The following is a 14860-nucleotide window of genomic DNA, read 5'->3' as shown; positions in this document are numbered from 1 at the left end:
ATTATTATTACTATTATCTTCCTTCTCTGTCCTATTAAACTGTCTTTATCTCAACCCACGACTTCTACTATTTTTTTCCCAATTCTCTCTCCCATCCCACTGGGAGGTGAAGAGGGAGTGAATGGCTGTGTGGTTGTTTTAGCTGCCTGCCGGGTTAAACCACAACATCCGTAAATGTCTATGTGACTCTACTATTACCTCATTCCTTTTTCTGCTGATTGTCAGTTGTCTGATAATATAAAATTAAAAGTAAAAAGTACTGGTGTACAGCATAGTAATCCACTAAAAACTGAAGCCACAGAACATTGAATATAAAGGCAGCAGCAATGTAAACTTCAAAAAAACACTGCATATTAATATGGAGCTTCACTTCCATTTTCATAGAATAAATGGTATTTTATACTCCACACCATTTAGACCTCAATCTGTCTTCTGGCAAGCCAAGCTGTTATTTTTGTGAATTGTTCCTAAGTCATTTATAACCAGGCCACTGCACCACTGACAACAGTACCTTTGAAGTCAGGTGAGGATTATTAATCTGCTGTGAATTTTCTGAGCAGCTTTATCCTCTTTCCGTACGCATCCATTAGAAATCACAGAGGTGAAAATGAAGGTACTAGTCACAAACCAAAAAAATTAAGTTAACAAACACTTCGGTTTCAGAGGAAGGACCAAAAGTTAATTAGCACCAATTCTGGGCAGCGCAAAAAAAACCCCAACCCACCCTTAATTTTTAATGTGGAATATTAGGGTTTTAGGGGTCCTAAAATACATCTACCACGGGTGAGACCTGAGCACACTCAAAGGCCCAGACCTCTGTGAAACAAGACCCACTACCCCACAGCCATCCTTGGGGACACACTGAAGGGAAAAATCGTAACTTTTCACGTTATTGTAGCTCTCTATCACAGGGCACAATTGCTGGGGAGGGGAAAAAAAAAAAAAAAAAAAAGAAAAAGCAAAGGCCGCCGAGCCCGCGTTTCTGACCGTTAACGGGGTCCCTGGCGACGGCCGAGGGGAGGCCCCCAAGGGGGGCGGCGGGACGGGTCACCCTGTGCCGGGGACGGGGCTGACCCCGCGGCCAGCTCGGCAGAGGGCCTCGGCTGCAGGCACCAGGCGGGAGAGGGGCAGCGGAGGAACGGGCGGCGGCGGCACACGCAGCCCCTCAGGCAGCAGGTCGCCCTGAGGGTCGCCCCCCGCTCGCGGCCCCTGGCGGCCGGCAGGGGGAGCTGCCCGCGGCGCATGCGCGGCGGCGTCGCCTGCCCGGCAGAGAACGCACCGGAGAGTTCGGGGCCAGCGAACGGATCGGCGGCGGCAGAGCGAGGCCGGCAGCACTCGGCCACCTCCGCCGCCCGCACGCCGGCGGATCCTCGTTTCGGACAGCAGCGGTGAGTGCGGAGGAGGGCGGGCGGCGGTGCCTCGCCGCCGCGGGTGCTCCTGCCTCGTCCCGCGGGCTGGGCCGGGCGGAGGGGCGCAGCGCGGCCGGTGGCGGAGAGCTGGCGGGGCCGGGGTGTCCCGGGAGCGGAGCGGGCAGCCGCGCCGTGGGGGAGGGCCGGGGCTGGCAGGCGGTGCCTCCTCGCCTACCTGTGGGCGCACTCAGGCGCTGCCGCCCCCGGGCAGGGCAGGGGTCCGCGGGGTGTCCTGGGCAGGGGCTGCCCGGAGCGGGGCCGTGTGTGAGGGGCCCGGCGGGGCCCCCGGGGGTGAGCGGCCGGGGCGGGCTGGGGCGCGCTTAGCGCTGCGCGGCCGGGTGTGCGTGGGGCGGGGGTTCTGTGTGGGGGTGCGCCCGGCGGGGCCCGGCGCGGCCGGCTGGGAGACCCTCAGAGGGGAGAAAGGGCGAAACGCACCCGGCCGCCCTCCTCCCCTTGCTGGGCTCCGGCGGCTGCTGGCGCTGGCGGAGCCGCCCGGAAAACTTCTCTCAAGGGGTTTGTGCCATTTCCAGTTAAGCCAGGGAAGAAAATGTTTTGACTGTGTTTAACAAAGGAGAAATCCTGTGGACTTTCTTTTTTGAAAGAGGTTAATGGTTGTCTCCAAAATAGGCAAAAAACTTAATTCTCTTAAGTTTTAAAACCCACCACCACCAAAACAAAACCACAAAATAAAACCGCAACTGTCTGAAGCTTTTGTATTCCTGTAAAAACTTTTTTCACTTTTGTCAGGGTCACCCAAAGACTCCATCTGTGTTAGATCTGCAGTAGCCAGGGCAGTCACTGCAGCTGAGGCTTTCAGATGCTGAGTACGGGTAGGTGTATTGAGGCTATGAGCCTGATTTTCCGGGGGTCTGATGGACCTCTCCTAGGCCTAGCACTGGCAAAGGGACAACTTATATCCACAGGAAACAGGAGGGCCGCAGGGACCCTCAATGTCATCACAGTTGAAACTGGGATTGAATGTTGCATTGGTTGAGGGGTGAAAGAGCAAGCAGTGGCTGGGCATGTTGGGAACAAAGCAGAGAGGAATGGAGCCGGTGAGTAAAGGGAAGAAGACTAAGCGAATGAAGATGCTTGAAAGAGTCTCAAGTTTTTATAATCCCATTGTCATAGATAAGTCTGGGGAGAGAAGAGGGACAGTTATGTAGATGTTGGTATTCTAGATTAAAATCAACACCTTAAATTTAATATTACTTTAGGCTGGCGCTGCCACTGAATAAAAATCCTATTTGTGGTTTTTCTGAAGCCTTGCTGTTTGTTGCTACCTTCTGTACCATCTTCTCCCCATGCTGGCACCGTTGTTCCTACAGCAGTGGGGTGAAGTGGCATGGAACGTTACCCACAGATTCAGACTAACCTTTTAAACATTTTTTTCTGATTAACCCAGTTACTACTTGCATCTGGTTGTCTGCGCTGCCAGAGGGATGCTTATGTTAGCTCAAGGAAAGATGTGTGATGTAGGGGGAAAGAGTGTATTCTTTTGTATATAAATAAATAGGTACGTATGTAAAAGCACTGGGTTTTTTATGTGCGTATGTGTATGTATCCACATAGGCATGCACACGCCTGTGTAAAGGGATTGTGCAACTCCGACGTTGCGCATTCTGGGTCTTGTGTTGAACAGAGGGAGTGCCATTGATAACGTGGTTATGGGGGAGGTTTACAAGTGGAAGAGGTGACTCGCAGTCTAAGTAGACATATCCAGTAAGGATGAGTTTGCAAGAGTAGTTCTTGCTGGACCAGGGGAGTGAGATTAGAAGCCAGAGAAGAGGGGATGGGGAATTTCTGTGTGAGAGTACTGCATGGAAACAGAGTGAAACTTTTTGCTTATCTGTTCAGCCATCTTCAACCTCTTTTAGATGAGAAAATTTTATTTTCCATAACAGATTAGGGTAAAGCCTGGGATTCCTGAGTATCTCTATTTTCTTGGAATTAGCAAATAGCAGGAAATCCCCAGGCGAAACATGGATTATCTCTTTCTCATGCAAGTTCATCCAGAAATTTGCATCCAACTAATGCTGCAAGATAATGTATTAGCTCAAACAGCAAAGCATTGCATCTGGTTATAAAACATATAGATGTTGAGATTATAATGTGGTGGCATCAATTTTCTTTTGTTAGACGTGGATAGTTACACACAGAGTAACTATACTACTATTGCCATTTCCATTTCTTCACAAATGAAGAAGAGGAGAACTGAAGGTTTTAGTTAACTTTAATTCAGCCTCTTCATACATCTAGACTGAACTACAGTTTTCTATTAAGTAATAACATATTGTTTGTTGCATAAAAAGTCCTGTTATACTCAAGCTATTAAAAAGTTGAAGTATTTTGGTCTTACCCTCATTACTTTGGTTGTGTGACGTCAAGACTTATTTTCTCAGTGTGACTCAAATCTGTGTTTGCATTCTGCTTTGACTATAGAATTATAAATTTCCTTGTGTTTTCTATTGTGCTGATCACCTTAGTATCTCAGTACTTGACAAATTCCCTCCTTAATTGACAAAACTCTTCTAAGACAAGGAAATAATCATCCTTTCACTCCACATGAAGAATGAAAGATAAAACTATGGAGACCAAATCTGGTCCAGGTAGGATCTGATTTTTTTCAGGATATTGAGTTCAGTGTCCTGGTGTATATTAAGTGCACAGGTGCAAATAAATTGAATATCTGGTCTAAGCCTATGCTGCTTTTGCAAATCAAGCACTCAAATTTTGGGGAGGCACCCCTGAAATAAAGTGTATATAGTTAGTGTCCACACTGAAACAGCATTTTTAAGTAATTTTTCTAGGGTCATGAACAAATTCTGTGGCAAAAGCAGGGATAAAATATACTTCAGGGTAGTGCTAGCTTATTTTAAACCACAGTATTGTGAATCACTTTTGTTTGCTGTGCTGTTTTAAACAGCTCCCTTTTCCTATGATCCTCTTTTCCATCATTTTGTCCTGCCTCCCTCTGTGACCTCCCTCACTTGTGATAGCGTAGCCGTTTCCATATCCATCTGGTGAGGTGGATCACAGAATTAATCAGGTTGGAAAAAAAAAATATATATGACTGACTTTTGACTCTTACCTGGCTCTTATATGCCAGCTGGATGGGCGGGGGAACAAGAGATGCAATTGGTACCACTAGCCCCAGTATGAGTGCTGGGAAAAACCTAAGCCATTTTGCCCTCTTCCATTAATCCCATAAATGTTATATGCTTCATTTCTTCCCATTTACTCAATGAATGACACCAGGTTCCTGAAGGCAAGAATTTTATTTTCTTGCACCATGCTGTTAGGAACTTTTGCTTTCAGTTTCTCAGCTCAGTTCTAAACTTCTCTGCTGCTTTTCATCTTGCTTTTTCATGTATTCCTATCAGCTGTGTTTCCAGGATGCTGTCTTTCTCTGGCTCATGTTTCTTTAATGTTTTTTTGTTTGCTTCAGTCTCCAAAGACAATCCACTTTCTTTCCCCCATCCCTTGCTTCCTCTCCTCTTCCACATTATAAACAAAAGCACTTGCAATGTGCGGTAGAGAACAATACAGAACTGGCAAGGGAGTGGATTAAATGACCTAATGTCTAATATCTGTTCTCCTGCCAGCTATTTTTGTTTGAGTTCAGATGTCAGTAACTACTTGACGTTTTGAAATCTAATCTGACAATACCGAGCCCTTTCCTTATTTACCTTTGTTTTGTTTACTGATTCTTGTTAAGTAAAATTTGATATACGTTTGTGAGGTCTGAAATACACTTAGCCCATTCTTTTGTTGCCAACAGTTTTGATAGTACTGATTATCAAGTGATCTGTATTCTAATCAAGGTCACTGAATACCATTATTAAAATACCTACATTTCAAAAGCAAGGCCTCTCTTCATGCTGGAAGTTAAATAAATACATACTAACCACCAAAAATCACACCACGTGTTTGGCTTGCTAAGGAAACATATTTGTTGAAAGCTTTTTTATCTGTATTTCAGGCTATCACTTATTTTTAATGATAGATAATAATTATGTAAAATATCTTTAACTTTGGATAAAAGTTATGCATCTCTTCAGAAATGCACTTGTAAAATCAGACAAGAAATATATTTGCACAGCCCAACATATTAGAGGGAGCACCCAGGGCTAAGAGTCCTGGACAATATAGTAGCACAAGAAATCAAGAAATGGTGCCAGTTTTCAAACTAAGAATGCTGGTTTGTGTAAATTATTTTTTTTTTGAGAGAGAGTAGATGTCTTTACATGGGGGAGAGACAGACTGTCCTGCAATTGCATCTTGAAAGTTTCTGATTACTTGCGTTTTATACATTATGGAGTGCTGTGTACCTGCTCAGTGAAATGTTTCTTTTAGAGAAAGCATTTGAATCAAACTTATGTCGCTCCTGAAATGACTTTTGAAAGATCATCCACTCAACATACTTCAAGTTTTTCAACGTACTGGTCAGTCTGCACCAATATGATTACTCCAACAGTGGTCAGATTAAGTGATGTTAAAATCAGAGAGAGAAAGAGAGAGAGAGACTATGTGAAAGGTAGTATTGGAATAGTTTATTGTAGATAAAACTTATCCTGGCGAAGTATTAATTTTGTTGCCTGAAACTGCAGAACTACTATGTTTGTCAGAGCTCTAGGGTAGGTGAGATTTTTTTGTTTACACCAAGACGTTATACCTTATTGTTGTAATTCTGGGTGTTCCTGTTTTGCTGAGCTCTTTGTTTTCCTGTAGTTTGAGAATGAATGCTATGGACAGGTTTCAAGATTCACTTTACAGCAATTCCTCATGTAAATCCCTGTTGCTAAATCCCTGTTTAATATAACTGTCTAAACTGTGTAATATTTATTATAATTAGCTGTATTTCCAAATGTTTACTACTAGGCATTGAAGAATGATTCATCTTCAGCTCAAAAAGTGTGAATTTGTTGGCTCGCTGGTGTGAGGCAGTTTATGGGAGTGGTGTGGGAAAATTCAGAAATAGTGGCTGCTTCAGACGTGTGAACTTTTGCACCTGCGTGTACCTCCAGGTTTATCAGTCTGCTCTTTACTGACCTTGTGGGTATTCTTCAGCTTTTATTTGCAGACTATTAATCTTCAAACTATTTGCTAAATAAAGCTGGGAGGAGAAGCAACTTTCTGTTCATATTTCTTTCCCTAGTCTTCATTCTTATGGCTATGGGGAAGGGTTGAACGAGGTCTCAACAGCAGAGTTATTAGCTAACTCTCCTGCCTGTCTTCCTATAGATTTCCCCTGTGGCAGCTGAAATTAGCACAGTGTGTGACATTTTATTTCAGTACTGCTGAGCAGTTCTGAGCATGAGAAATGAAATGGACTCACTGTACTGTTTTCTGTTTGCTACTGTTGGTTATCAGAGCTGTGGGCAGCAGCAAAATAAAGGCATGGCTTAGTCTGGAGAACTGAGTGTGTGGCTTTGTAAGCAGCTTAACTGATCTAAGCTTGTCCTGCTGCCTGAAAACAAGAGTTCTTGCTTTTCCACTCCATCCTTGCTAGGTTTTGCATTTTGACTGCTTCTTTTGTGCTGGCACTAGCACTCTTAATGCTGTGCAGTCAACTGAACCAGAGAGCTGATTTGTTTTAAAATTAAGCCAATCAAACTAAAACAAGCATAATGACACACGCAGAAAATGCTTTCCACTGAGTTACCTCTGGCTGGCCTTGGGGCCTACCAGCCAGACCTTGTATTGACTCAAGGGAGGGAGTGGGACTATGTGACTCTGTGTGTGGGACTTCCTACTCAGATGGCAGCTTTAGCTGGGATTGATTTAAGTGCTGACTCCAAATCTATCAGTGAAGCAGCAGTGTATCAGTGTCTTTCTCTGCTGACATCTTTGAAGAACAGCAGCAAACTGTTCAAGGGGAAAGAGACAAGGAAGTCCCTCAAGAGGACCAAGAACCTGATGGACAGATCTTGGGGTCAAAATCAAAAAGTGAGATGATGATGAACAAACTTATCTTTTATGGAAAGGCCACTTAGGATGAACTGTAAAAAAAGTACCTAACTGCAAGCTCAACAGATCTGCAGTTGTCTCAGAAAAATAGAAGTATCAAAGCACTTTCACTATGGCCGTTCTTCAGGAACTCTTTGCAAAGGTTTACTCGTTGTTTTCATCTCAATATAAGAAAGAAATTTTTTACCATGAGAACAATCATTCACTGGAACAACCTCCATCATTGGAGGTTTTCAAGATGCAGTTGGACAGGGTGCTAGATAACCAGACTCCCTTCCTCACGAAAGGTTATACCAGACGATCTTTTGATATGCCTTCCAACCTGGGCTGCTCTATGGTTCTATGAATTTTTTGTGTGGGTGATCTACACCAGAAATATAAAAAGGTAGAGATGCACCTGCTGGTGGGCAGCATGTCTAGGAAGGTTCTCCAGTGACTTCTGCCATGTATTACATATGTAAATGAATACAACAGAATTACCAGATTTTAAAAAATGTCAGCGATGTATTTGCATTAGAAGTCTCCTCTCCTCCTTTACATTCTCTAGGTGCTGGGGTAGGTATACAGCTTCTTAGGGGTGGGACACACACACAACCCCCCTTTAAATCTTCCAAAAAGAAATGTTAGATCCTGTAGAGGATCTTTCAGTTGTGAATGAAATTTTCAAGAATTAACTTTATTTTAATTCTGTGTATGCTTTTGACACAACTAAGATAATTTATATCTTCAAATATGGTTAATTGCACACAAATTTGACACATTAATTTGGTATGTCAGTGTTAGGAACTTCAATATGTGTAAGATTTTTCTTGCCTTACATCTTTTAAAGCTGATCTCTAAAGCTAAAATCCTTCTGAACTGTTTTTGTTATATACTTTTTTTCTGCTTCCTACTCACAGGCAAAATGGATATTGGAGTACGAGAGTGTCAGTAGAATCAGTGTTTTAGTTTTGGGAGCTGTTCTCATGTTTTCACAGTGCTGGAAAGTGTGGAAAACTCTTCATAGGTACACCTTGATACTGGTAGTTTTGTGGCTGCTGAAACTCATGCAGCTTTGTTTCCTATGGATTTATGCTGTGTGGTTGATAAGTTACAAGATGTAACTTAAAGCTTTACTGTGGTATTTGTTTCTTCATAAATGACAAATTTGAATTAGATGTTAATTTGTCTTCTACTCTTTTTTTGAGCTATGAAGTTCAGAATGCCTCCATCCTCAATACTAGTGTGCTTTCTTTAGGAAAACTTCCATGAAATTACGGTTTTCTACTGTTCTGTAGTAGTTGATTGGAAAGGACCAATGGGTCAAATTGTTGGACTAGAGGCCTGAGGAAACCCCAGGTAGATACAAAGCCCTTTTACTGAAGGTAAACAATCTCAAAATAGGAGAATAGTGTTAAACCCTTTGAAAAGAAATACTGTTGCATTTCTAGTAATTCTTACAGAATTGTACCATTTAGAATAAAAATTGATACTTCCTTTCAGCCTTGTTAAACCAAATGTAATGTATATTATTGAGACTATGAAGTAACTAAGGAGGGGTGCAAAACTATTTGCTGGATAGGTTGGCTTTGGTGGCAGATACAGTCTAGGAAGCTTGTACTTCCTTTCTGCGGCCATCTTCAAGAGCAAAGGGGTAGAGGAGGAGAGGGAGATCAATGGGAGAGGTGTGGAGCTGTAGTGCAGAGCACAGAACTGCATCAGCCCACATCAGGGGCTCTGATCCCCAGTAAAGTGTGGGTACCAGTGGTAGGAAAGGAGGAGAGATTCCTTGGCTCCTCTTCAAGGCTGAAGCCAAACCATCATGTTTTATTATACTCCAAACGTGGAAATCAGCTGGAGTACTTTTGTGTGTAGGTTTGGGCAAATCCTACTTGGAATAAATGAAGTGCAATGCAGTAAAAAAGACAGTCATAATGTATGCATCGTAATGTATTTGGAAATTCAGGTAAAGCCAATGTGAGGGGAGATGGGCGTGAGTGTTGTGAGGGGGGAAATAGCAGTAGTTAAAAAATTCTCTTCCCCCCCACCCCCCGCCATGGTTTGTAGGCCTGTTTACCTTTCTGTTTTACCAAGGAGTATGACTGCAGCTGTTCTGCGGATTCTAGTGCTGTACACCTTTCTGTGCATTCTCTTTATGCAGTTTCCCAGTGTGACAGAAAACTTCATAAAAATCTGCAAAGGAGTTGTGCCTCATTATCTTTTCCCTAGTTACCATATAATTTAATAAGATGAAATATGTATTTATAACTCTTCCTTCACTTCGATGAAATTTGATTTTTGGTTGACTGGAAAATCCCATTAAAACATGCTCTGAAATGCTGTTGTATGTACCTTGCTTCAGGGAAAGACAGGCAGGGTGGAAACTTGTATTAAAATATGCTGACGATGCATAAATATTTGGAAGAGAAGGCTTTGTTTGCACATTTCTCTAGCTTAGTTTAGTGCTTCACAAAGAAATTACTCTTTATTGTTTTCTGGCTAATTTTTCTAAATTAAATGAGGTGTAAGACATTGCCGTACCAAACAGGTACTAAATGCAATTTCTGTACAGAGCAGAATGTTTGCCTCACCTTTCCCTCATCACAGAAAAGCAAAATAAACTTTATGAACTGTTAGGCTTATGTTTGTTATAAAATTATTGCATGTGAAACAAAGATGCCAATCTGAAATTATCCAAGTTTCTTTTGGCTAAAAAATGCATATTCTGAGATCTAGAATTTTTCTATTTTCCTTTCTTTTAATACCTGCTCGAAAAATACTGGTAGTTTAGAGGGAAACTAATTTTTAAAAATAGCTATTGCTCTTTACCCTTCACAATATTGTAACAATTTCAGGAAACACTTCAGTGAGTTGAGGGTAATCTTTTTCAAATGTACAGAATTGTCAGGTTGCTTTTTTTGTGGAAAAAAAAGACTTGAATATTAGGTACAGACTGATACAGTTGGAGGCTGAATTTTCTACGGCTAGTTTGTGTTATTGGAAAATCCTTAAAGGTATTATTTGTGACATTTGGGTCATGGTTTTGCTTTTCAAGACGTTTTGGGGAAGAAAGTATCTATAAGAGTTTCAAAGTAGGAAAAAGGTACATTTTTAGCCTCGATCTTGTGACCTTTTCTGAGTGGACAAACACTGTACCTGCAATAAAACTATGTTCTTGTGAACGGACTGTGCCCAGGTTCTGTTGCTTGACCCTTCTCTTTCATGCCTGGAGAGGTATAATCAGAAGTAAAAGTAATGTTCTTTTTCTTTTTTTTTTCTTTTTTTCTTTTCTCTCCTACCTGACCCGTAAATGCCTTTTAAAAGGCAGACAGCACTGTTATCTGCTTTCTGCTTATCCTGAATGTTGTGATGTGTTGATTTGGGGGCAGATGGGAGACCCAGAGCCAAATGAAAAAGGGAGATTGTAGATAGTGAGTAGGATCCATTAAAGAGACCACTTGCCATCTATCAACTCAATTTCTGTTATGTGCTGGTATTTACTCCCTTGGTCCTAATCTAGTTTTAAACCACTTTGGAGAGGAAATGGATACAGTTGCTCATTCCATACTGGGCACTGGACTGCTTCCTTCCTTTCATAGCCAGTAGTTACCAATAAAAGGTATATGTAGTGTCTTTTGTGTGTATGTAATAATACATAGTTTTTTGAAAATGTGTAGTACTAAAATCTGAAGGTTAACTGGCTCCTGAACTTTAACAAATGGTTGAAGTGTTTGAGAAGTTATGTTTGGCCACAAGCTGTAGAACATTTTAAACTAGGTATTAGTAATGTGAAGGTTGTTGGAAGGTAAATGGTAGGCCATTTTAGCATTCTGGAGAATGTGAGTAAGAACTGCTATATTAGATCAGCAAAAAAGTCAGCCTGGCGTGGTATGTTGTGCCAGCAGCTGGCAGGAGATCATAGAACGGTTTGGGTTGGAAGGGACCTCAAAGATCACCTAGTTCCAACCCTCCTGCCATGGGCAGGGACACCCTCCACTAGACCAGGTTGCCCAAAGCCCCATCCAACCTGGCCTTGAACACTTCCAGGGAGGGGGCCTCCACAGCTTCTCTGGGCAACCTGTTCCAGTGCCTCACCACCCTCACAGTGAAGAATTTCTTCCCAAAATCTAATCTAAATCTACCCTACTTCAGCTTAAGGCCATTACCCCTTATCCTATCACTCCATGCCCTTGTAAACAGGCCCTCTCCAGCTTTCCTGTAGGCCCCCTTCAGGTACTGGAAGGCTGCAATAAGGTCTCCCCGGAGCCTTCTCTTCTCCAGGCTGAACAACCCTAACTCTCTCAGCCTGTCCTCACAGGAGAGGTGCTCCAGCCCTCTGATCATCTTCGTGGCCCTCCTCTGGATTCGCTCCAACAGCTCCATGTCTTTCTTGTATTGGGGATCCCAGAGCTGAACACAGTACTCCAGGTGGGGTCTCATGAGAGCAGAGTAGAGGGGCAGAATCACCTGCCTTGACCTGCTGGTCATGCTTCTTTTGATACAGCCCAGGACATGGTTGGCTTTGTGGGCTGTGAGTGCATGTTGCTGGCTCATGTTGAGCTTCTCATCCATGAACACCCCCAAGTCCTTCTCCTCAGGCCTGCTCTCAATCCATTCTCCGCCCAGCCTGTAGTTGTGCTTGGGATTGAGATCCTATGGGAAGAGTCTTAGAGCAGAGCATGGACAGAGTGAGCCTTCCCAAGTAAAGTCCTTGTTATCAGTAGATGGGAAACTTCGTGGGATAGAGGATACATCTGGAGAATTGTGTTATAGTAATCACCAAATCTCTCCCTCATTTATTGATTTCCTTTCTGTTTTTTAAACCCATTTCTACTTTTGTCCTGAACAGCATCTTATGGTAGCAAGTTCCATAACTTAGGCAGTATGTGAAAATTCAGGTCCTTTGATTTAATACATCTATGTCAGCTTAGGTCAGTGGGTACCCTCCTGTTCCGTGTGTTGTGAGAAATAATGGTTAGCTGTAATGTGTTTATCTTCTCTGGTCACAGGTATATAGCCAAAAGATCAACTTATTCGAACAGACTCGGTGTGTTATGCTTAGATCAGCTGAATGTCTGCCTTCTCTAAACTGAGTATACAGTGATTATTTAAACACAAAGGATTTTTTTCTTTTTTTTTTCTTCTTCTTTTTATAAGAGGAGCATGTAATTTTTAATCCATATACAATCCAGTTTTCAACTGGAGTTGAGAGCTTCTGAGTAATGTTCCACAGTTTGATGTCTGTAAAGCATCAGGAGATGGTCTGAACTGCAAAATGAAAGTTGGCTTGTTCGTAATTTACAAAACGTATGCAAACGTTTCATTTGTATGAAAACAGGGACAAAATAGGGGAGGAAAATTAAATGAGTGCACATTCAAAGCTGCTTCTAATCTAGGGAGGTTGTGAGTGAAAACATGCTATAAAAACAGTCTGCAGCAATTCTGCTACAGTTAATGTGATATTTTTTTTCTTGAAAAGAGCTAGCAGGTCCATTGATTATTTTCTCTTACTATAATTTTTTTAAAAAATACATGATAGCTATTCAATAAGCAGCTGCCACTTTACTAGTATAACATAAGAATTTATCAATACGTTGTTTAAAACTTTAGACACCTCTAAATGCAAGACAGAAGGATCATAATGTAGTTTCCCTGGCTTATTGTGTATTGACTTTGTGTGCTACTTTATTATTTTAGAAGCTGGTAACAAACTTTTGAGAGATAGTTATTGAAAATTCTGATAATGGTGATCATAAACTGGATATTAATTTTGTAATTGCAAGTTTCCACTGTTGGGGGTGGACTGTGCTTTTTTTTTTTTGTGTGGATTTTTTTTTTGAGGGAGGTGAGGGGTGGCTAGGTTGTCTCCTAGTTCCCAGATTAGCTGTATATGGTGGTTTTTTTTTTTCTAGTGTTTCTGAGCAAACTTTCATATTTTAGGTTTTTAGCTCTTACATTGGGCCCTCGTGGTATCCTATGTATTAGTAGTGTTTAATTTCCACAGTGAGAACACAGCATTTGAAGAAAAGAGAGAAGCCCGTAGAATTGCAGAATCATTTTGGTTGGAAGACACCTTTAAGATCATCAGGTCCAACCATTAACCTAGCACTGCCAAGTCCAACACGTAGACTGCTTCAGAAATCTCACTGTGGTGAGGATTTTTGTCTCTGGTTGGGTTTGTTTGTGGGTTTTTTTATTTTTTCCTCCAAACAATACCGTAGGTCAGTCTAGCATTTGTGGGTGATGCCCCCAGCAGATTCTGGCTGGGAGATATTCCTCCTAACTAGCTTCCCAGCACTTACTTTCTTGTTTGAGGGAGAGCCTCACGTTTATCTCTGGTTTTCTCAATTTGTTTATCAAAGTAATTTTGTAGCTCCACAGGAAGTTTTGCCAGACATTCACTGTCGCCCCTTTACAAACTTCAGTTCTTTGCTGAGGAATTGTTTATCTAGGGCTTCCTTCCTCACAGCTTCCTACTACTTTGAGCATAGTCATACAGTATGCATTGGGTGTATCTGCAGTAGCATTTTGGTTCAGATTAGGAGCGTGCTTTGGAAGCTAACATCCCAATTGTCACCACCTACTGTGCTTTGGTTTGTGTTGTAGAATCATTTCAAAGCACTCGGAGTTAATTGCTTTTGGATAAAAGTAAATCAGAAGATAGATTCCAAGAGCATACGTACTGCAGTCCCATTGCTGCACAGTGTTCAGCTCACAAAACCCAGTTAGAGCTACCCCAAAGTAAAATTCTCAACAAATGCATGTTGTGTTAATGTTGGGTCCTCAGCACCAACTGTTTTGTTCTTCAGATTCACTCCTGTTGCACTGCATTCCTGGCTAATGTGAGTATAGTCAGGGACAGAGATAAATATACAGCACTTAGAGGTTATTATTCATGACCACTGGACTTGCTTCAGTTAAAGAGTCCAGCTATTCAAGCCTAAGTGAAAATAGATAATATCAAAGTAGCTGACAATTTGTGTTTGATTTGGAAGCTGACACTTAAACAGTAATTAGGTCAGTGAGCACCAGAGCTATAATGAAGCTGTTTTCCTGTCTCTGTTACCTTTTCCCCTTTCCTACTTTAATAATCTGAGTTCTCTGTTTTGTAACATGCTTATTCTTGTGACTTGGTCACTGACTGAAATCACCATGTTTTTCTCAGACACCTCTTATGTGCTGGCTACTATGCTCTTTCCCTATTCTCATCTCTTCAACTTCTTTTGACTTAACAGCTTGCAAAGGTCTGTACAGGCTGTGGGTGGTCCTGAGCGTGATGTATACTTGCTGACTACCTACTTTCTGCTGGTGATAATGGGTTATGGATTTACAGCCACCAAAGGCACCATGCTTCCTGAGATACTGCCGTAATTGGTAAACCCCATCTTTACTGCAGTGAGAATATTAACGGGTTTTCTCTGTTCTTCTTAGTCATTGATTTTTGTGAAAAACTTATGAGCACAGAGGAAGAAATCTCAGTGTCAGATTCAGTTAAAAGGTAT

The 14860-nt window shown here is 42.0% G+C and overlaps 1 protein-coding gene across 2 annotated transcripts in view; it reads left to right on the top strand.

The window, feature by feature from the left end:
* Positions 1-1079: 1079 nt before the first annotated feature.
* PRRG1 (proline rich and Gla domain 1) overlaps positions 1080-14860 on the top strand; it is a 40421-nt gene continuing 26640 nt past the window's right edge. The window contains exon 1 of one of the 2 annotated variants that reach the window (XM_054837212.1): positions 1080-1388. In XM_054837212.1, coding sequence (XP_054693187.1) covers positions 1243-1388 — 146 coding nt within the window. In that variant the 5' untranslated portion in view covers positions 1080-1242. The remainder of the gene's footprint in view (positions 1389-14860) is intronic. The other variant, XM_054837202.1, reaches the window with a different exon arrangement.

Source organism: Grus americana, chromosome 1 (assembly GCF_028858705.1).
Source record: "Grus americana isolate bGruAme1 chromosome 1, bGruAme1.mat, whole genome shotgun sequence".
NCBI lineage: Eukaryota > Metazoa > Chordata > Aves > Gruiformes > Gruidae > Grus > Grus americana.
This window is presented reverse-complemented; position numbering and strand designations above follow the sequence as displayed.